Source organism: Sinocyclocheilus anshuiensis, unplaced genomic scaffold (genome assembly GCF_001515605.1).
Source record: "Sinocyclocheilus anshuiensis isolate Anshui unplaced genomic scaffold, SAMN03320099.WGS_v1.1 scaffold1579, whole genome shotgun sequence".
NCBI lineage: Eukaryota > Metazoa > Chordata > Actinopteri > Cypriniformes > Cyprinidae > Sinocyclocheilus > Sinocyclocheilus anshuiensis.
The window spans coordinates 188556-210550 of NW_015549652.1; the positions used below are offsets into that span (position 1 = coordinate 188556).

At 37.9% G+C, this 21995-nt stretch overlaps 1 protein-coding gene across 1 annotated transcript in view; it reads left to right on the top strand.

Annotated features, from left to right (window-relative positions):
- The window catches only part of LOC107660248 (protein diaphanous homolog 3-like), a 273308-nt gene that overhangs the window by 181398 nt on the left and 69915 nt on the right, over positions 1 to 21995 (top strand). The window contains exon 25 of the mRNA XM_016449516.1: positions 14704 to 14799. Within this exon, the coding sequence (XP_016305002.1) occupies positions 14704 to 14799 (96 nt within the window). The remainder of the gene's footprint in view (positions 1 to 14703; positions 14800 to 21995) is intronic.

Consider the following 21995-nt stretch of genomic DNA (forward strand, 5'->3'; position numbering starts at 1 on the left):
CACCTGTGTGTATATATATATATATATATATATATATATATATATATTTATTTATTTTATTTTTTTTAAAGAGTTGCGCATAAACATGGATGATTTCTGTAATGGATCATAACAGGGCTTACATTTGGGCCTATGTTTGTTAAACAGCAAGAAAATAGTTTTCTGCAGTTGTGCCTATTTTTAAATTAAAAGTAGTTTTCCACTGTTCTGGAGACTTTTAATGTGAAAATTTTAAAGTGACTCTCACAAAATGTAGACTGACGTCTAAGACCGGCCAGTACTGTATATATTGACTTTTGGCTTTAAAATATCAATAATCCCCCAAAAGGAAACTATCAAATCTCACCGATCAGTAAGTAAGGCCTGTGCCTCGAAAGGTCAGTGGCTCAAAGTTGGTATTATTTCAACTTTAAACAGCACTTTAATGCTCTAGCTTGACACTTCAATCCATAGAATTCAGTCCATTGAGGAACGTTGATGTGAGTCATGTGAAAGTGCTTTCGGAGGTAAGCTAAGAACTGGAGTATGAATATTAGGAGATGCATTTGACAAGTTTGTGTGATAATTGGTGATACCTGCATTTTTTGTATCTGTTTAAAGCATAATCCTCAGTAGAATTGAATAAATCAGGATTTTTAAAGGACAGCCACTGAAGCTCATCTGATTCTGCTTGGTTTAGTTTCATTCGGTTTTTTTCTCTTTTCTTTGTCTCTTTTTTTTAACTCTCTTGAAGGACTGCTGTCCTTCACTTTAATTTAAAACAAATCTCAGTGTTTAAGTTTCTAGAGCAGGTCTCTAATAAACCTTTTCAAGTTAATGTAGATTCCATTAGATGTCTCATGACACAGTCATTCAGAACCAAAGTGCTTCCGTTTCAACTTAATGAGACACTTCTCTTAAGGGTTTACTGACATGTCACTGCTGTCTTTGCTCAACAGGGGGCACTGCACACTGTCCAGGCAGTCCGTGTCAGACTTATTTATACATTGGATGAATTCAAGTCAGAGACAGAGTTTCAGCCCTCTGCTTAACTCGCTTGCCTCTCTGATTATATCCTTAAGACTTAAGACATAAGACTTTCTTCTTTGTTTTAGTCTACCTCTGTCTTATCTCGATTGCATAGTTTCTCCATTGTAATGTTATGCGTCTCTGAGTGTAACTGAAGAAGGTTTCTTCTCTCTTTGGGTCCAAGTACACCTCATTCAGCTACCCAGTGTATCAATGTTCTGCATTGTATTTCTTTACTTTGTTTGAGATTCTTCAAAGGCAGCACAACTGTTTGCAACATTAATAATAATAATTGTTTCTTGAGCAGCAAATCAGAACGTTAGAATGGTTTCTGAAGGGTCATGTGACACTGGAGTAATGGCTGCTGAAAATTCAACTTTGTCACCACGGGAATAAATTACATTTTTAAATGTATTCAAATAGAAAACAGTTATTTTTAATATTTCAATATTGCAATATTTCATAACATTACTATTTATTTATTTATTTGAATAAAAATAAAGTAAAAGCAGCCTTGGTGATTATAAAAGACTTTTCAAAAACAGTAAAAAAAAATCGTACTGACCCCGAATTTTGTTGTTGTATTTTAATACATTGTTATTTGCCATTCTTCTGTTTAGTTGAAAACCTTGCATATTTGTAAGTGAATTTTCTGTACATTTTGAATCTGTTTTGGACAATGGCTATTTTGTTGTCATAATGGGAAATGAAAAAACACAATTTTAAGCCATTTCAGAGCAAAAAAACATACATTTTGGCTATTGGAAAAAAAACTAAATCACAAATATATTGTGTGGTTTTTTTTTAAGCTATATTGCCCAGACGCATTTCTAAAGTGTCCTGTGGGTGCTTCCTCACATATTTGTATCTACTCTCTCTATCTATTTATTTTCTCATCCTTTCATCATCAATCAAACACCAGCAGTGGCCTCCTGCAAGGACTGACTCCTTCACGCCAGAGCATGCAGGCCCTTATTGTAGGACCAATCTCTCTCTCTTTCTTTCTCTCTCTCTCTCTCTCTCTCTCTCACTCTCCGTCTTTCTGCTTGCACTCCAGGATGAGTGGCTGAGCCACAGGTGGAGGAGTGTGTTCTGTTTTAGATAGAAAGGGAGAGAGGTTCATGAGGTAGAGAGCGTGTAAATGAGTGAGTTTGTGTATGTGGGTTGAGCAGGCTCTGGCAGTCTCCCAACTGGTCTGAATGTGTATAAACGTGGCTCTTTCAGGAGGCCTCAGGTGTCTCTTCAGCTAATACCGCTTCCTGTCCAGTCAACCAGTGTGATTGCTCTCTCTTGTCCACAGATGCTGAGCCTCAGAGCAGCCATTCTTGCCCTGCAGCTAATCGGTGTTATCATAAAAATTAGCACAGGATAGACCAGAGCCAAAGAAGTACAGACTTTCTTACTTGAGGCATGAAAGCTCTGCTTGCTGCAATAGTCAGTGTTTTTGATCAGGCAGCCACTCGGGCAGCTAACTGCTACCTGCCACATGTAATTGCATCAGTGTTCCTGCCCTTTTCCTGCAGTGTTTTGTTATTGCGGCCCTGTTGTCGTAAACTTCATCACTTACTCCGAGACTCCAAATCTGGCCTTTCTCGTCAGTGCGACGTGTGCAGAAAACACAAAACGCACACATCTAGGAGTCCTGTCATTTTCCCATCGTACTCATTTTATAGCACACATTATTCCGATCTCATTTGCCCTTCAGTCTAGTTAGCAGGTGTGTGTGTATTCATGAAGTCACTGTTTAGTGACTGAGTGGTTAAGTTTATGGTTATCAGTGCAAGCTCCCGTTATAAACAAAGTTCTTTACACTGTACAGTACCTGGATGTTTTCTTTAACTTTAAGCACTTTTACACTATCATTCAAGTTTATTGTTGGTGAGTTTTTTTTTTTTTTTTTTTTTTGGCCACCGCTGGCAAAAGTCAAATGTTCCTTCATTATGTGATGAACATAATTTACCATGTTTTACACACCTGTCCCTGTAAGCTACCAAAGCTGCATTTATTTGATTAAAAATACAGTAAAAACAGTAATTTTGTGAAATAGTATTACTAAAAATTATTAAATGTTTTTAATTGTAAAATACTTTAACATTTTTCAGGATTCTTTGATGGATAGAAGTTCAAAAGATCAACATTTATTTGAAAATAAATCTTTTTAATAATGTAAAAGTCTTTTGATCAGTTCAGTGCATCCTTGCTGAATAAAATGATTTCTTACAAAAAAACAACAATTCTGAACAGTATTGTCTTATTTTTGCTGGTTTTATAGTTAAATTTTATAATACATACATTTTATTGTTTATGTAATATGAGTTATGTTTGTGTATATAGGATAAATGGCATGCTAGCTATGAAATGAGTCAGCCTTTTTTTTCCAAGAATGTAATTTTCACCACAGAATGCTACTTAGCGCATGATTTTGACTTGTGATGGAAATTATGGAAGGAAAAAACATTTTTTTTTAAAACTCTATAGGGCCAAAAGTATACATAGTGCAAGAAACACTCAAATACATGATTTCAAACTTGGCTATTCATGCTTAGAGTAGACATGTCTGTGAGTGGTTGCAACCATTGCCGTTGCAAAAAGAAAACATGTTGCAAATAGAGTATTAAACTGCAACAAGAGTAAAAAACAAAATGTTTTAATGAACACTGTTCCCAATTAGTTAATTGCTGCAATTATTTTTCGATTAATTGTGCAGCCTTAAGTGGCAAGGAAATACTGTTTTTTTTTAGCATTCGTCCTGGCTCAGGTGCAGCAGGAGACGCAAACAGAGGGGCGACATCAAAGAGCTTCTCGGAGAATGTCGCCTTCAAAGAGAGACCATCTCTGCTTCCTCTTCCCCCTTCTGCTTTCTATCACAAATCTCTTTCACACCAATTAGTTTCTAATCATGTTCCTCTTTATCTCTCTTTTCTTTCCTGCACTCAGAGCTCTGATGTGACACGCGTGTGCCGGCAGTGAGTGTGTGTGTGTGCAGCTAGCACACGGGGCTGCACTAAGCGCAGTGTGTGCACTGCTTTAGAAAAGAGAACGAAAGGCTGGTTTTTATTCAAAAATAATAACAATTCTCCCTCTCTCTCTCTTTATCTCTCACTCACAGTTTTTGATGATGTCTGTCTGCCGTCAGAAGTCAGACAGCACAAATAGGCTCTTTTGTGTTTCCAGGTTACCGTTGCCACTTCTCCTGTTCGTCTCCATGGAGACTGTCAATTAAAGCACCGTGGTAATCCGAACAGCCCCGGTGAGAGAGGTGATGCTCTGTATGTGTTAGGGTTAGCGTAAGCGGGCCACTCTTTGGAGGGTGGTAGGATGTGAGACAGAGAAAAGATATAATAAATTGGTTTGGCACTGTTAGCAGGAGAGGAAGCTGTGCACTAGTTTCCTCTGAAATGTTTTGGAGACACACACACACTGAGAGAGCGATTATTCAAGACCAGACCGGAGGAGTAGAAGGAACTACATGAACATGTTTTCAGAGAGAGGGGAGGGTCTCTGTGCTTGTTGAAAGCAACAGACCAGACATCTAACAGAATTAGGCCACATATCCATAGACACGGAGCAAACACAGTCGCCCATGCTCTTCCTAATTCCAGCAAGTGCTGTAAAAGCCCAGCATTCTGGCTACTCTGTCCCAGATATCGGTTTTCCTCCAGGAAGAAGCCACAGGGGGGCTCCCAGCTCCCTGGAGCTCAGAAACGAGCTGATGAAACTGACTCTGAACCCTACAGCCTATAAGGAGTATATACTTAGACAGATGCAGTGAAAGATTTCAAAAGAAATCAAGCCACACAAAGAGAATGGAATTTAACAGGAAGAATTTCACTCAGTAAGTGCGCAGCTACAAGTAATTTGTTACTCCACACCAAAAAAAACAAAAAACTGCTCGACGGCCACTTTTACAACCTGTCAGAACTTTAATATACAGCTATATGAGCAGGATTTTGGACCAATGAGATTTCTCAGTGGGTGGAGTTACCTAGCACAATGCTAATGCTGACATGAACTCAGATTTACATTAAAGAGCTGTTATTGCTCGCCGATTTATTATGTTGGACCTCGTTTGTACACACTATACATAATATAGTGTCTTAATGTGTTTTTTATTATATTTTATATTCTTATGTTTATATATTAAAAATAATTGTATATGCTATAAAAACACAAGGAATGCATCCAACTTAATTTATTGTATGCAATTAGTGCTTCCCCACATGTTTTTATATATTATAAGAAATAAATTATGATATGTACTTTATATGTGAAATGTGTAACAGCACCCCTGTGGGTTTCCTATCAGGTCCAGTATTGCTGTGGCTGCCCAGCCCTTCAATAACAACTTGTTTGCAAAAGCTGCATCACATTAGTGAGCCAATGTGATCTCAATGTTTGTATGTTATCAGCTTCCGTGTTCTCTGGGTATCAAATATTGGCATCATTACCGCTCTGCTAGGTTCACAAATCATGAGTTTCTTTAAGATTTCTACAATATATTGAACCTTCTAGGCCGCAGATTAACTCCTGCTGAGCTTATGCATGAGATCCAACAATATTCTCTTTATCTTTCACTGACGTTTCCTTCTTTCTTTAAGAATATTGAAAATATTTGACCTTTACGCTCCAGAAAAGGTTTAAAAATCAGAATATGCACCTGACAAATCAGATTAGCCAGATTTTGTCAAAGCCATAGCAGACAGACAGCTGAGCAAATGTGCTCTTTGTATCTGTTCAGGAATATATGATGTGAAAGATGAGAACAAGAAAAGAGGGTTGATGAAAGATTATAGGGGAGGTAATTGCTGTCTTTATTATTTGTCATCTCTCTTTCACCCTCTTCAGATAAACATGAGAGAGAATGAATGTGAACTGTGAGCGCCTCTGTTTATGTCAGAAATGATTGTGCTGTTCTGTCATTTTAGCTCATCCCGTGCAGACACCCGTCCAGCTCCTTGACACACATTTGTTTGATCTCAGATCAGCGAATATCATGTGTTTGTGTGATATGTATTGAACAGTTCATAAATTTGAGCAGGACTGAAGTGTAGCTTCTCTTTTAAGGCCAATTCACACCTCACCGACAGAACGCGTCTGATGCCGTTTGTCTGGTTCTGTTGGTGCGCTGTAAATTGGCCTTTAAAAGACCTTCTACGCCCATTATAGCATGTGTTCCTAAATTGTGATTGTGTGGCAATTAAGAGCAAATGCATCTAAAGGCCTTTCACTTTACTAGCAGCAGGGCTTCAACGGAAGTGTACCGCTTTGACCTCCATAAGAAAAGCAACACAGATGGCATCACGGAAGGGCAGTTTCAGAGGTTGCTAGGTAGAACGAAATCTGAAAGTAATTGAAATACATCACACACACACACACACACCAAAAAAAAAACTGAGTTGGAAAAAGGATCACCCTTCTTGTGTGTCAGTATTTTGTTGAACCACGCTTTAATTAGAGCCTTTAGTCTGTTGGGATTTGTTACTACTAACTTTGTACATCTAGACTGTGCACTATTTGCCCACTCTTCTTTGCAGAACTGCTCAAGTTCAGTTAAATTTGATGGTGACCGCTTGTGGACTGCAGGTTTCAAGTCATTCCACAGATTTTCAGTGGGGTTTAAGTCAGGGCTCTGACGAGGCCATGCAAGGACATTCACCTTTTTCTCCTTCAACCACTGTGTGTCAGTTTTGCTGTGTCGTTTTGGCAAAGCTCAGTCGTGATTGCATGTGGCCTTTCTTGAGTGGCTTTTTTCTTGCAACCCACCCATACAAGCCACGCAGTCAGTGAACCACTTCCATCAGCGCTGCTGCAGCAAAACACACTGTTGCTCACATGAAACATTTTTATGTGAGTATTATGACCAGTACTTGACCGGCGTGATTGAACAGCTGAAACAAAAAAACACAAAAATAAAAAACAAAATTTTTGGAGTAATATACAATCCACAAAAGTGTTTACTTTTATTTTTGCACACTCACAATAAAATGAAAATAAATTATTTTTATTTTAGGCCTATTACTTACATTGGCTATACATTTTTCTTAAAGCATCCCATTTTGGCCCAGGGCTCGAAAACCTGTGCCCTAGGCTATGTCCATGCAGAAACTTGTGAACGATGCTCTTATAGTTGTGGCATCACCGTTTAGTGACATCATTGAATGCTCCGGGAAAACGTATTGTCAGTGTTGTTTCTATTTTAATGTACTTTAATCACATTAAAAACTTAATTTGTACATTATGAATGAATGATGATACATTTATATACCGTCACCGTCACTCACAGCCGCTCGCACGTGTTTTGCGCATGAGCCGCACGCAGCCCAAAATTAAACTGCTTAATCGACCATCGATAGCTTTAATCGATTGAAAATCGAATCGTGAAATCAAAATCGTGAATCGAATCGTGAGTTGAGTGAATCGTTACATCCCTACTCTTTGTCATAAATTCCTGCAACTGCTTCAGAGTTGCTGTCGGCCTCTTGTTCGCCTCTCTGACCAGTTTCCTCTTGGCTCTTTCATCCATTTTGGAGCGACGTCCTGATCCAGGGAGGGTCTGCATTGTACCAAATACCTTCCACTTAATAATAGACTTCACTGTGCTTCTAGGGATTGATAAACCTTTGAATTTTTTTTTGTATCCATCTCCTGACTTGTGCCTGCCCACAAATTTATCCCAGAGATCTTTTGACAGTCCCTTGCCACCCATAGTTGATTGTTTGCTTCAGTTGCACTACCAAGGACTGAAATGCTCCAGGGAAGCTATTTTCATGCTGAGCTAATCAAAATGACCACAGCTGATCACAATTGAAAGTCAAATGTGTACCATTGAGAAGGTGATTAGCTACACCTGATAGAGTTTACAAGTCATTTTTAGGAGGGGGGTGATCCTTTTTCCAACTCAGTAATTATGTTTTTTTTTTTTTTTTTCTGATATGGTGTTATATCTTTCAGTCACCTGACCAAACCCGGAAAACAGGTCTCATCACTTCCGCTTGTCAGAGAACGTGCAAACAGCCGTAATAAATAATAGCAGTATCTATGGACTTTTAAGATAATCAGTTAAACTAGCTAGCTGTTTTTATGGTTGACGTTTTATTACATTTTTATATCTAAATGTTTGTGAAAATAATAAAAATAAAAAAACTTTTAGATATCAGTCCGCATATGTTATGGACATTGGTTTTGATAATCTTTGGTATCTACTTTGAAGGCATCTTGAGTAAAACTGCTTAATATTTAACAAAGCATACGCAAAACACTTGAACCGGAAGCAATGAGACCTGGTTAACAGAATACGGAAGTCTGTTGCGCATAACCCCTGTTGCACTACCAAGGACTGAGATGCTCCAGGAGCTCTTGCTCTGAGATGCTCCAGGTGCTGCACAGCTGATCACAATTGAAAGTCAAATCGCTTTGTGTGCCATTGAGAAGGTGATTTGCTACACCTGATTGATTTTACAAGTCATTTTTAGGAGGGGGGGTGATCCTTTATCCAAATCAGGGATTCTGTTTTTTTTTGTTTTTTTTCCTGACATGTTGGTGTTATATCTTTCACTTGGATGTTATAAGTTGCACTGAGTAAATACAGCTGGAAAAAACAAAAACTGTGTCCATCTTCATTTCAGGCTGCAAAACTACAAAATGTGATTATTTTAAAGGGGGTGATTCTTTTCTATACCCACTGTAGATGTATAGGGTTTTATTTGAGGAATGGCCACTCGTCTTTCTCTCCAGTTTGAGTGCTTCACTGCTTCTATTCACTCTCTCTTGTATTTATGAAAGGGGGAGACTGAGAAGAGAGACAACAGCAATCAAGCCAAACGTCTTTTCCATTCCTCGCTAAATCACACCATATCCTTCCCTCTCACACCTCCTCTCTCTTCTTCACTCAGCTGTTTATTAAAGCCACCCTCCATCCCTCTCTCCTCCATCAGAGACCCAGCAGGCCACCTCCTATCACTTATCACTCTTTCGGGTTCGCTCTCTCTTCCTCCATTTCCCTTAAATCACACCCTCACAGTCTGTCTGTCTGTCCATCCTTCCTGCAACCTGACTACCTGGTCCTATCTTTTGAAAAAAAAGAAGAAACACACCAACTGGGAAACTGTGTGCATGCTAATGTCATTCATCCCAGTCCATATTCACTCTCATTTCCTTTGACTCGCACTCTCTCTCCGCTCTTGCTCTACTCAGAAAGAAGTAAATATTCTAAGCATGACCCTTACTTGTAAATTGTGTTGGTTCAAGGCTGCATGCAATGAGTGAGGTCTGATTGAACGGTAGGTGTGCATGTGGGTGTAGCGAAGAGTCTCTTACACACATACACACACACGCGTACAGATGCGTCGGACATTCATCTGTTTTTTCATGATTACATCTCGACTTTCCTCAAGCCCCCACTCACTAGCATGTTAGTAGTCATTATTTCTCCCCTTGGCCTTACGTATTCCTGTCTTGTTTTCTTCCTGCTCTCTTATCGACTGGATTTTCTGTAGTACCGAGTTAGTCTTGCACCTTTATGTCTTTTCACACCTGTCCGTTAGTGCCTTTTGGTCTGTCTGTCTATCTGAGAGCTCTGGTTTCCGAAGCGTTGCCGTAACAGCTGCAGCAGTCCAGGGTCCTGTGGGTGAAGAGTATGGTGTTGGAACACTGAGATAAGTGATTGACATTCACGCCTCATTTTCTCGTGGTCAGGTTCAGTGCCAGCCACTCGCTCTTGGCCTGGTGCTCGGCAGTAAAAAAAATATATATATAACCCATTCGTTCAACACTCACTCACACACTGCCCTTGGTTAGCGGATAGAAGGGGAACGGCTGAGTTTTTGTTTTTGCATGTATATGTTGTCTTGTTTTCATGTGATTTTTGACTCTTAACTTCCTCCAAAAACAAATTATGATGCCAGTCATGCAGCTTGTTGAGGAGAGGTGTGTAAGTACTAGTTCTGAGTTCTGTGAACGACTTATTATTTAAGTGAATGACGATTATTTGTTTAGCAGATAATAAAATGTGCAAAAACAGATTAAAAAATACAGATTTTCAATTATCGGATTATTCTCCATTTAAATTCCCTTTGCCATCATTTAACACTCACATCAATTTAATCTTAAAAAAAAGTTTAATAACATATCTAGGGCTGAATCGATTATTATCGATTATTAAAATCATCGACAACTATTCTCATTATCGATTAATCGGGTCTGCCCACAGTGCACATCCAACTTCAGCCGGTCGCGTCAAATTAAAGCACTGAATTATTTATTTCTATGGACAAAATGCATCTAAAATAGTGGAGGAAACAGAATGAGATGCTGCAGGAGAGTTACGTGATCCAAGCTACCCAAAACATGAGAATTCTTTATTTTAAGCTTTAAGCTAATGCATTAGCGTAATGGCTTGCCCTGTCAGGCGCTTTAACAGATGCGTGTACGTCCTCAGCGCAAAAAAACTTTCAGTTAATGGTCATATCCTTATGTATAAATGTCACAAATTCACGCGAGCATTTCCAGTTTTGCATAAAGGTCCGTCCTGACAGTCTGTTAAATTTTAATCTTTACTGAATGAGCGCCAGCGCGGCGGGTGCGTGCACGCGCGTCAGACAGACGGAAAACAGAGACAATTAATAATCAGCGCAAAACATTAATTGTGCTGAAATATCTGTTGTTGAAAGTTAAATAAAGGTTTAAAGGTCAACATGCATTGCGCATATTTTATGAGAGTAGGAACTGTAAGGGGATAACAGCGTGTAATTGTCTGAATATAAATATCAGACGCTTCAAAACCGCCTTTAACAGGATAAAGGGCGTGTAGTTGTCTGAATATAAATATCAGACGCTTCAAAACCGCCTTTAACAGGATAAAGAAATGACACTAAGCCCTATTCGGAATCCATGAGTTTTATCACTGAGGTGATAAGTACATTTATTTTTACAGACGTCCATATGAGAAACAATTACCGTCCGAATCGGGCTATGACGTGACTGTGGTCAAAGTGAACGTGTGTTCCTGCAGAACATTACTCTTACCTATTGGTTACCACTGAGTTTGTGATTTTATTCGTCTTTATGAAAGTGAAAGTGAAAGTGACGTGACATGTGGCCAAGCATGGTGACCTATTGAAGGTGGAAGAGAGCGCTGTACATTCACTACCCCCACCATAAAACAAATTTATGTAAGGTTTTTAACAAATGATGGTTTGTGCCACTTCTGCTCTAAACTAACAGTACTGGTGATTACCAAAATCATTTTTTAGCTTTCTGTATGGGTTAGTCCTCCAATATGCATAAGCTCTTTAGTAACAGTAGTAGGCTGTTTCTAATGCTATAATATAATTATTGCAAAATAAATATATTATATCAAAATAATTGTTAGTTGCAGCCCTAAACATATCAATATAATATTAAGCAAATCTCAAATATTATATTTTTCATACTGTAAATTATTTTGATGCCTAAATTCACTTCTAGCATTTAAAAATTGATTACATTTTTACTCTTTCATTTTGAATTTACTTTCCTAGAAAAAATAGTATATAATTTTATTATCAGCCATTTATAACAGATAAATTGTTGACGTTAATGTTTTCTGTATTGTTGTGTTGTTATCAGTCAATATATAAAATCAATGTTTTGGTAAATTTTAGTGTCTAATAGACTCGCTTTGAAAAAAAGGACTGGAGCCATATTTAGGAACCAGAACATCTTAGAGATTTAATAATGGGCACTTTTAACTCAGGCCAGTGAGCAACCACCTAGTAACACCCTAACTACCACCACAAGCCATGATGGTGAGTTTTGCACAAGCACACAGTAACAAATCTAAACATTGAAACTCAAATAATTTAAAATGATTTTAACGTGGCGCTATGTAAGAGTAGACAATATTATAACAGATAAAAAATGAAATATGCTGTTTATATAAATATTCAGTACCTGGGTTGTAGAAGCTCTTCGGTTACACAAATGAAATACAATTGCTCTGAGAACACAACTGCTTTATAATTGGTCTCTACCTGTGAATCATTAAAATCACTTACACATATTCTTGATCAAAAACTCCCACAGTTATGGGAGCAGTATTCAGTCTGTGAAATATATTATACAGGTGAAAATAATGACTAAAGAGCATATATAAAACAAATGCATAAATTGCCAAAAGAGTACATAACACTTTGGATATCCCAGTGGGCATTGTTGTTTCAGCAAGTGGAAACTATATCAAACCACCCAAGAACTGTTTAGTCTGGGTTGTTCCACAACATTTTCTGCACAAACAAGCATGAGTCTTGTGATGGAAGCTACAGAGAGGCAAACAGACACTTTGAAGGGGCTACAGAGTTCTGGAGCTGAGGGTGCACCAGACAGCACATCAAGAGCCCTGGACAATGCTAGCCGATACAGGAGTGTGACACAAAAGAGGACAATGTTCAAAAAGAACCATGTCGCAGCACTTCTGGAGTTTGCCAAAAGTCTTGACACACGGCATAGTTGCTCAGGGGAAAATGTTTTGTAGTCAGATGAGACCAACATAGAACCATTTTTAGCTTCAGAGTTACATGTATGCTACAAATTTAGTATTGTCCCACAATATGCTTTTAAAATCAAAGGAAAAGTGGATGATGCAAAATACTGGAAAATTTGACAAAATTACACATTTCATTCTGCCAAAAAGGGAATCAAAGGGAAAAAAAGTATCTTTTTTTTTTTTTTTTTTATACCAAAACAAAAGTCCCAGGTGCAAGGCCAGATGAATGCTCAAAAGCATAAAATGTCCTATAATGGCCTTGGCAATGAGAATAGGTGGCACTGTTTGACAGGATCAGGTTGTTCAGGTGTCATCTGACTAACTTTAAAAACCTGGAGCAAATCTGCCTTGGAAGAATGGATAAAATGAAGCCAGTATGTACTCGAGGGAAAAGCCAGTATGTATTGTAGTTTCTGCTTTTCAAAATATTCTTCTTATTATTAATGCATTTTGTGCAAAAATATATGTACTTGAAGCATATTTGCCAGCAAATCATTTCATATGTAAATTAAGTTTCAGTCCTTGAAACATTTCATATTGTCAAAAGAAGGATTTTAAAAAAAATTTTTTTTATAAATTATAATGGCTTAAATTGAGCAAGACATTGTATTTCCGTGGGAGAGAGAGGTGATAAGTGGTTGGTCTATCATACACACACTTTATCACAGACTCACACTCTTTATGTCTAATTGAAGCTTTGCTAGTAAAGGTCAACAGTTCTGTGCTTTCTCTTCGCTGAGAGTTTTCATTGTTGGTCGGCTGCCCCTTCTGAACTACTGACAGAACTCCGTACAAAAGAGCTATACCTTCTCCTCCGTTACCCACAGTTCACTTTCTTTCTCTCACTTTCATGCTCACTCTCTCTCTTTCACCATCCCTCTCTTACTCAGACAATAGTTGCTGATTGAAAATGGCCTCACTATATTATTGAGTGTATGACTGAGTCTGCCTGGCTTTTTACAGAGAGCAAGCACCCGTGACAATGGTACAATCCCAAAGATGCTTCAGACAGTCTCTTTTATAAAGCCCCTATACTTGTGTGTTTGCTTTTAGGTTTTACATTTTAGTTAAACGCTGAATTACAGATACAATAGAGGAAGATTTGTTCTTTTGAGTGAAAATAGAAAAAAGGTAAACTCCTCTTACATTCAGCTGCTTTTATTTTAAATATACTGTACTCTTAATAATGTCAAAAGAAAGATTTTTTAATGGTATGTATATCAGTAAATTATTAAATTGTAAACTGTAAATTATTAATAGTTAATCATATAATTGAAATATGACTGTAATTGTTTTTCTATAATATTTATTATAATAGATCATTTATGTGTAATATATTTTATTAGTTTTTTTGTTTGTTTGTTTGTTTTTTATTGTGATTGTATTTTATTTTCTATTTCTCATGAAATAATGTCATGACAATCAGGTTATTCAGAAAACAGTTCTGGTTTAATTCTGAATCAGCCCAGATGATAGGTGTCGCAACCTGTCAGTGGAAAAGTGGGCACTTCTGCAGCATTAGCACACACGCTCGCATGCTTTTTGCTTTGTTTTGTGTTGTGTGTGTGTGTGCACTTGCTGTGTCAGTGTAAAGATTAATATTTGGAGGTTACAGTGTCAAGGCCCGTAATGCTTACCCACACTCACCCATCCACAGTTTCAACACACACCCGACATTCTCTCATACAAGCCGTTTTCTCCAAACATGCTGAAATGCACACTTTCCTGCCAACCTGATTTATTCTCTGTCACTGGATGTGTGTGTGTGTAAAGTTTTGTGTAAGCAGCAATGTGAGCACGTGCGTGATGTGTCTGTGACAGTGAGAGGTGTGATGTTGCTCCTGCCTGTCCCACAGGCCTCCTTGTGTCTCTGGAGTCCCTCTATGTGAAAGCCGGTGGCCTGAGGTTAACTGCCTGCACCACTCGGCTGTTTTTACGATCGGCCCTCCAAACGCTACAAAACACCCATGGATTTGTGTAGAGGTGCAGAGATGTATAGAGGAGTTTAAGAGCCTGTCTGCCTCTCAAATTGTCCGAATCGGCGCTGTGATATACTGACCACAGAAGGACACTTTTCTTCCCCCCCAGCATTCCTGCAGAGACCCTTAAGTGATGCTATGGAATGACCCTCCACATCCTAATGTTTTTCTCTTCTTTCTTCCTCTCTCCTGTAGAGAACGATGAGACCGGTGTGATGGATTGTCTGCTGGAGGCACTGCAGTCTGGAGCCGCTTTCAGAGACCGCAGGAAAAGAGCACCCCGACCCCGAGGTGAGTCTCCTCACACTCCTCCAATCGCATCCTTCATCTTTCCTGTTGAGTCTTTTCTTTTTCTGTTCTCCTTTCTTTCTTTCTTTTTCTTTCTTTCTTTCTTTCTTTCTTTCTTTCTTTCTTTCTTTCTTTCTTTCTATTGAATCATTCAGGTATTACCTTCTAATTGACTGTTGTTCCAAACAGCTTATTTCTTTCATATCTGTACTAGTTTTATGTCTGTTTGTTTGTTTGTAGCTGTGTTATAAGCACAATAATGTACAGTCAGTCGGCCATAATCACAGAATACACCCTTTTAATGGTGACCAGTATCCCGACAGAGATTGGAAGGGATAACTGTATTTTCCCTTATAGTAACACCCTAAAGCACCCAGAGGTTGAGAGTCTTTTTCCAGCGCAGTGAGGGGTGAGATAAGCTAGAGTGTGTCTTCCGTGCTCTTCATGTTATGTGTCCTACCCAGCTGAGAGGCTCAGGTTTGTTGACTGCAGATGGCTACAGACAGATAATGGGTAGCATATACAATATCAACCTGACCATTTAACATGAATTATTTTCAGTTGTTATGCCACATGATCCTTCAGAAATCATTTTAATATTCTCATTTGGTGCTGAAGTAATAATAATTATTATTATCAATGTTGAAAACAATTGAACAAAATTATGCTCTATATCTTGTATCTTTAGTCCAGCAAATTCTTTAGGATTAAACCATTATATATAGTATGTTGTTCTGTAAGTGCACAATTCACAGTCTGTAACTCCTGTTAAAAACCTTTTTCTATAGAAATCAGTACAGAATCAGCCCCCCACTATCAGCACACTTTTTCAGGCATTACAGGCACTAATGGAGTATAATGCAGCTGAAACACCTTCAATAGAAATCAGGGAGAGCCCAACAAATGAACCGGTCAAATCAGAAGGACCTGTTAAATGCTTCAAGAAGTCTGAGCATTTTTTAAAGCGTGGCATGGCTTTCCTTACACAAGGAAGTAAAAATCTAATGTATGGAGACCAAAGGTGTGTTTATTTGTGAGAGTGGCTCTCACTTTGTCTTGTCCCATGTCCTGATTTCTACAGATGAACCAACACAAGTGCTCAGTCTGAGTCCACAAAGACCTGTTCTGAAAGACTGCAACCACGGTAAAATCAAGATTTAAAAAAGAGAGAGAAACAGCATTTCTCTCCACTATTTGATTTCCTTTTTTTTCTCTTCTATTAACTGCATCATTATTGCTCACTAACCATGATCTTACCAGCCTTATGTCCTGAATGTCTTTTCTGTTTGGGTTAATGTCTGTGCTGCCCTGTCTCAATCATGTGTCACTCTTTTTATTGATTTTTTCGCTTTCGTATACACACTAATGGTCAATAGTAGGTCCAGATCAAGCCAATAACTCATTTAAATGGCTCATAACAGTCCCTCAAGGCCTCTCCTATCAAAAGGGAACCGCTTCTTAAGCTGCTGGTCATGAACACGACAGGTGTTATAATGTGATACGGTTCCAGTAAAAGCTTCAGACTGCTTCTGACCGCAGATTTTCCTTTTCCATTTCCAGTGTTGGTGCTCGGCTAACAGATACTGTGTGTTAGTGTGTCTTCACTGCCTTAAGAGCCAAACAAGGATTTAACTGCCTGTTACTTTGTAAGCTTCCCATAAACAAACATAGTGCATCAGGGTGAAATGGTGCGTCAGTGAAAATGTTTATGACATAAAAGTGATGTTTATCATTATCTTAGTGATGTTTTACATCAGCTGCTTCCAGTGTAAATAACTTCTGATTCTTATAGGTTATTTTCATGGTCTAGATATGGTTTAGCTCATAGATTTCTGGCCACTGATGTTAACAGTTCATGGTTCAAGACCTGAAATTCTGATCAGTGTGGAGGCAATTTTTTGACTTTTTCTTTCTTTCTTTCTTTCTTTCTATTGAATCATTCAGGTATTACCTTCTAATTGACTGTTGTTCCAAACAGCTTATTTCTTTCATATCTGTACTAGTTTTATGTCTGTTTGTTTGTTTGTAGCTGTGTTATAAGCACAATAATGTACAGTCAGTCGGCCATAATCACAGAATACACCCTTTTAATGGTGACCAGTATCCCGACAGAGATTGGAAGGGATAACTGTATTTTCCCTTATAGTAACACCCTAAAGCACCCAGAGGTTGAGAGTCTTTTTCCAGCGCAGTGAGGGGTGAGATAAGCTAGAGTGTGTCTTCCGTGCTCTTCATGTTATGTGTCCTACCCAGCTGAGAGGCTCAGGTTTGTTGACTGCAGATGGCTACAGACAGATAATGGGTAGCATATACAATATCAACCTGACCATTTAACATGAATTATTTTCAGTTGTTATGCCACATGATCCTTCAGAAATCATTTTAATATTCTCATTTGGTGCTGAAGTAATAATAATTATTATTATCAATGTTGAAAACAATTGAACAAAATTATGCTCTATATCTTGTATCTTTAGTCCAGCAAATTCTTTAGGATTAAACCATTATATATAGTATGTTGTTCTGTAAGTGCACAATTCACAGTCTGTAACTCCTGTTAAAAACCTTTTTCTATAGAAATCAGTACAGAATCAGCCCCCCACTATCAGCACACTTTTTCAGGCATTACAGGCACTAATGGAGTATAATGCAGCTGAAACACCTTCAATAGAAATCAGGGAGAGCCCAACAAATGAACCGGTCAAATCAGAAGGACCTGTTAAATGCTTCAAGAAGTCTGAGCATTTTTTAAAGCGTGGCATGGCTTTCCTTACACAAGGAAGTAAAAATCTAATGTATGGAGACCAAAGGTGTGTTTATTTGTGAGAGTGGCTCTCACTTTGTCTTGTCCCATGTCCTGATTTCTACAGATGAACCAACACAAGTACTCAGTCTGAGTCCACAAAGACCTGTTCTGAAAGACTGCAACCACGGTAAAATCAAGATTTAAAAAAGAGAGAGAAACAGCATTTCTCTCCACTATTTGATTTCCTTTTTTTTCTCTTCTATTAACTGCATCATTATTGCTCACTAACCATGATCTTACCAGCCTTATGTCCTGAATGTCTTTTCTGTTTGGGTTAATGTCTGTGCTGCCCTGTCTCAATCATGTGTCACTCTTTTTATTGATTTTTTCGCTTTCGTATACACACTAATGGTCAATAGTAGGTCCAGATCAAGCCAATAACTCATTTAAATGGCTCATAACAGTCCCTCAAGGCCTCTCCTATCAAAAGGGAACCGCTTCTTAAGCTGCTGGTCATGAACACGACAGGTGTTATAATGTGATACGGTTCCAGTAAAAGCTTCAGACTGCTTCTGACCGCAGATTTTCCTTTTCCATTTCCAGTGTTGGTGCTCGGCTAACAGATACTGTGTGTTAGTGTGTCTTCACTGCCTTAAGAGCCAAACAAGGATTTAACTGCCTGTTACTTTGTAAGCTTCCCATAAACAAACATAGTGCATCAGGGTGAAATGGTGCGTCAGTGAAAATGTTTATGACATAAAAGTGATGTTTATCATTATCTTAGTGATGTTTTACATCAGCTGCTTCCAGTGTAAATAACTTCTGATTCTTATAGGTTATTTTCATGGTCTAGATATGGTTTAGCTCATAGATTTCTGGCCACTGATGTTAACAGTTCATGGTTCAAGACCTGAAATTCTGATCAGTGTGGAGGCAATTTTTTGACTTGGAATGGCTTTTTTTTTTAAATGTAAATGCATGGAATATAATGGCGACTGGATGCTGCGGCACCATCACCTCCACCTTGTCGGTTGGAAAAATGATTCTAACAGTTTCCACATGACTGTCTAATTTCCTCTTGTCTCCTTTTTTATTGCATGAATCAGTATTTTCCATCTGCTTGCACGTACATTGTGTTGTCTTATTTCAGTCAAGCGTGCTGCTTACAGCACACAGCTCATATCTGGTAGTGATTGGACAGTTGATGTGAGTGTCAGAGTCAGCAGGGTTATAATCAATGTCATGCGCTCGCTTTAGCTGCCGTTACCGCCAGGTGTTAATGTGTCATCCAGAAACTCGCTGTGAGCCGAGAATGCCACATTTCCAGCCAAACTGAATGCCCAGAAATAGTGGGAACATTTTTTGCTGAAAAAGCTTTCCCACTATTGTCTGTTGACATAGCCTTTTTTTTTTTTTTTTCTGCTCTCTCAAAAAGTCACAGAATTGCAACATGTTGCGCTCTGTTGAGCCGTCCATTTTGACATGACAAGCATTACTGTAACAATACAGTTTTTCTGTAATGAATGGGATCAGCGTTCATCAGCTGATGTGTAGTGGGAATCAGAAAAGCTGTCTGGAGCAAGATCTTGTAGCAAACTTCCATCTGTACACGTTTTCATGTACCTATACTCTTAAAAATAAAGTTTCCAAAAGGGGGTTTTCACAGCAATGCCATAAAAGAACCATTTCATTGGGTTTTTAAAATAACCATTTCTTTTCTTAATGTGAAGAACATTTTAATAATCTAAAGAACCTTTTGTGCAATGGAAAGTTTTCATGGATGTTAAAGGTTCTCCATGGAACCACAGATGTAATAAAGAACCTTTATGCCTGTTCTACCTCTCAGACTTCTCAAGCTCTTCGTTTGCCAGAGTTACGTACAGTAGTGATCATTCTAATATGCATCAGCAACATAAAACAAACAGATGTGGATGTCTTCATAATCGTTATCGAGGCACTTAAAAAATTAAGCTGTAACCCCATTAGCAGTTATTGGTTTTAATAGGAGTCCCTGCAACCATACAGGAATACAATTACTCCTAGATCTCCTCCCACACCCACCCAGAGCACTGATAAAGTCTGCTCTCGTTCCCACTAGTGTTCTCTTACGGCTTATCTCAAATTAGATTGTGCACAGAAAAGAGAGAGTGAATTGACAGAGAGAAAGATGTGTGCGTATGCACAATCCATCATAAGAAAGACTGCTGCAGCTCACATTAACTCCCCTCGTATGTCTCTCAGCAAAAAGTAATGAAGGACACAGGGCATTCTGGGATATCGAGTGTGGCACCCTCCCTTCCCGTGTTCCTCTGAGGCATTGGAAGGCATGTAGGAGTCTGGCTACGGGGCAGGGCACTGTTGCCCTGGTCCCTGTGTTTTATTCCAGGCTAGGCTGACTAATGGAGCCCCTGGCTTGTGTATGTTCAAGCAGGCCTCTGCAGTTCAGCAAGCCCCTCTGTTGGCCAGGCTAATTAGTTCTCATCTCACACCAGGCTTCAGTCTCATTCATCTTCATTTCGGCTGTGCCATCTGCTTTTTAAATAAAACTCTAAAGTGTCTCGTGTTGCACACACTTTGTCCTCTTGGTGCCTCCCAGCCTAAATGTAGTGCTTTATTTGCACTGAGGTGGGTGATGAGCTTGCCTGTCTCTGGAGAGTCCTGTCATGTAGGAGATAGTGTTTGTGTGGTAGGACCTTATATTTGTTTATGAATTCAAACTTACAGTGATTGCGAAATGGCATTTGCACGCTATTTTAATGTTTCCTGATATTTAATAAAAAAGACAAAAAAATCTAGGGTTTGATTTTATTCATTGAGAACTGATTGGATTGTGAAAAGTGCACGTTTAAACTGGATGAATAGTATATTGTACATATATCAGTTATCAGACAATATTTTGTAGGAGATTTCTTTCTTTCTTTCTTTCTTTCTTTCTTTCTAATGTTATTTGCTTTATTTTTAGAGTAATGTGGACAATAATACCAGGAACATGAATTAAGAAAATAAGCAGGGTCATTTTTAATTTCACGCTGACTTTAAATGTGGTGTCTCTGACTATTTGTTTATTTACTTATATATTTAAATATACTGCATATTCAATTGTGCCTTCTTTTTTATATTTTGATTACACTTGCATCACCTTCTAAAACATATATATAAAACAAATTTAATAACACAGGTAAATCTTTATACATTTTTTAATACTGTACATTGCAATGTTGTGATGCCTAAATTCACTTTTAGCTTTTAAAATGATTGATTTTAGTTTAAATGCTTTATTTTAAATTTGTTTTGATCACGTAATATATAATTTTAATAGTGGCTATTTATTGATTTTTATTTTTTTTTTAGTTGAATCTGTGCATTTTTAATTTCAATGGTACCCACTTTGAACCTTTTTTTTTTTTTTTTTTGACCAAGATGCGTAGGTTAAGGTCAGGTTCACTCACTAGAGCATCTCCTCATATCCCAGTGGTAACTCTTCTGTCTCAATCATTATTTGCTTTTATTGCTGTACCCTTTATTAAGGTAATCATCACTAATTTACAAAGGCTTTGTGACCTTTAAAGTGGCCTAAAACAATGACTCTAAAGCTAAATTTGGCTGTTTGTTAGTATAATTTTCCACAAAGCCTTGGTGACCTCAGCCAAAGTCATTTCAGAGGCAGAGCAAGTTATATTTATTATTTAAGAGTTTACAAAAACATTTATTTCTTTATTATAATATACAGTACACTGATGAATTATTCACAATAAGAAAGTGTATTTAAGTAAGTAAACGGGGTCCATTTTGACTTAATGTTGACTTTAAGGCATGTTATTTACACAGTTTGTCTGTCTCTGTAGAGTTTTGTCAGTTAGGAGACATTGTGTTCATAACCTCATTTATTTATATAGTATAGGCCAGTGTTTCCCAACCTTTTTTTTAGTCGCGGCACCCTTTGGAAATTTTAACAAACTTGTGGCACCCTACAAAATAAATTGTCACAATATTTGAATTTCTAACTTCAATATGATAATTTGAAAAGTATAGATATTCGGTACAGAAAGGAAGAACTGTAGAATATAATGTCATACAGATATTTTTTATATTATTTAAAAATGTTGTCCATCAATGGTGGCAATCAGTAGGCTAATTTCTAATGAAGAGACCAATTTATATGACAGATTTTAATGTAGGCTTTTATACATATGTAAACATTATTTAATTACCATTATAACTAGCTATCTCACAAATTTTTGCTCAGTGTTTATTTATTTTACAGTGGGGTAATTTTGGTGCAGTAGCACGAGATAGCTTGATTTCAAACTTTGAATTGAATAAAAAATGACAAGTAAGCAGTCAGTAATAAAATAAGAACAAATAAAGAAATGAATAATGATAGAACAAATAAAAAATAACGACAGGCCTTCGAATTAAATAAATAGCTTTTTAGTTTTTCAGGTAGGTCTAA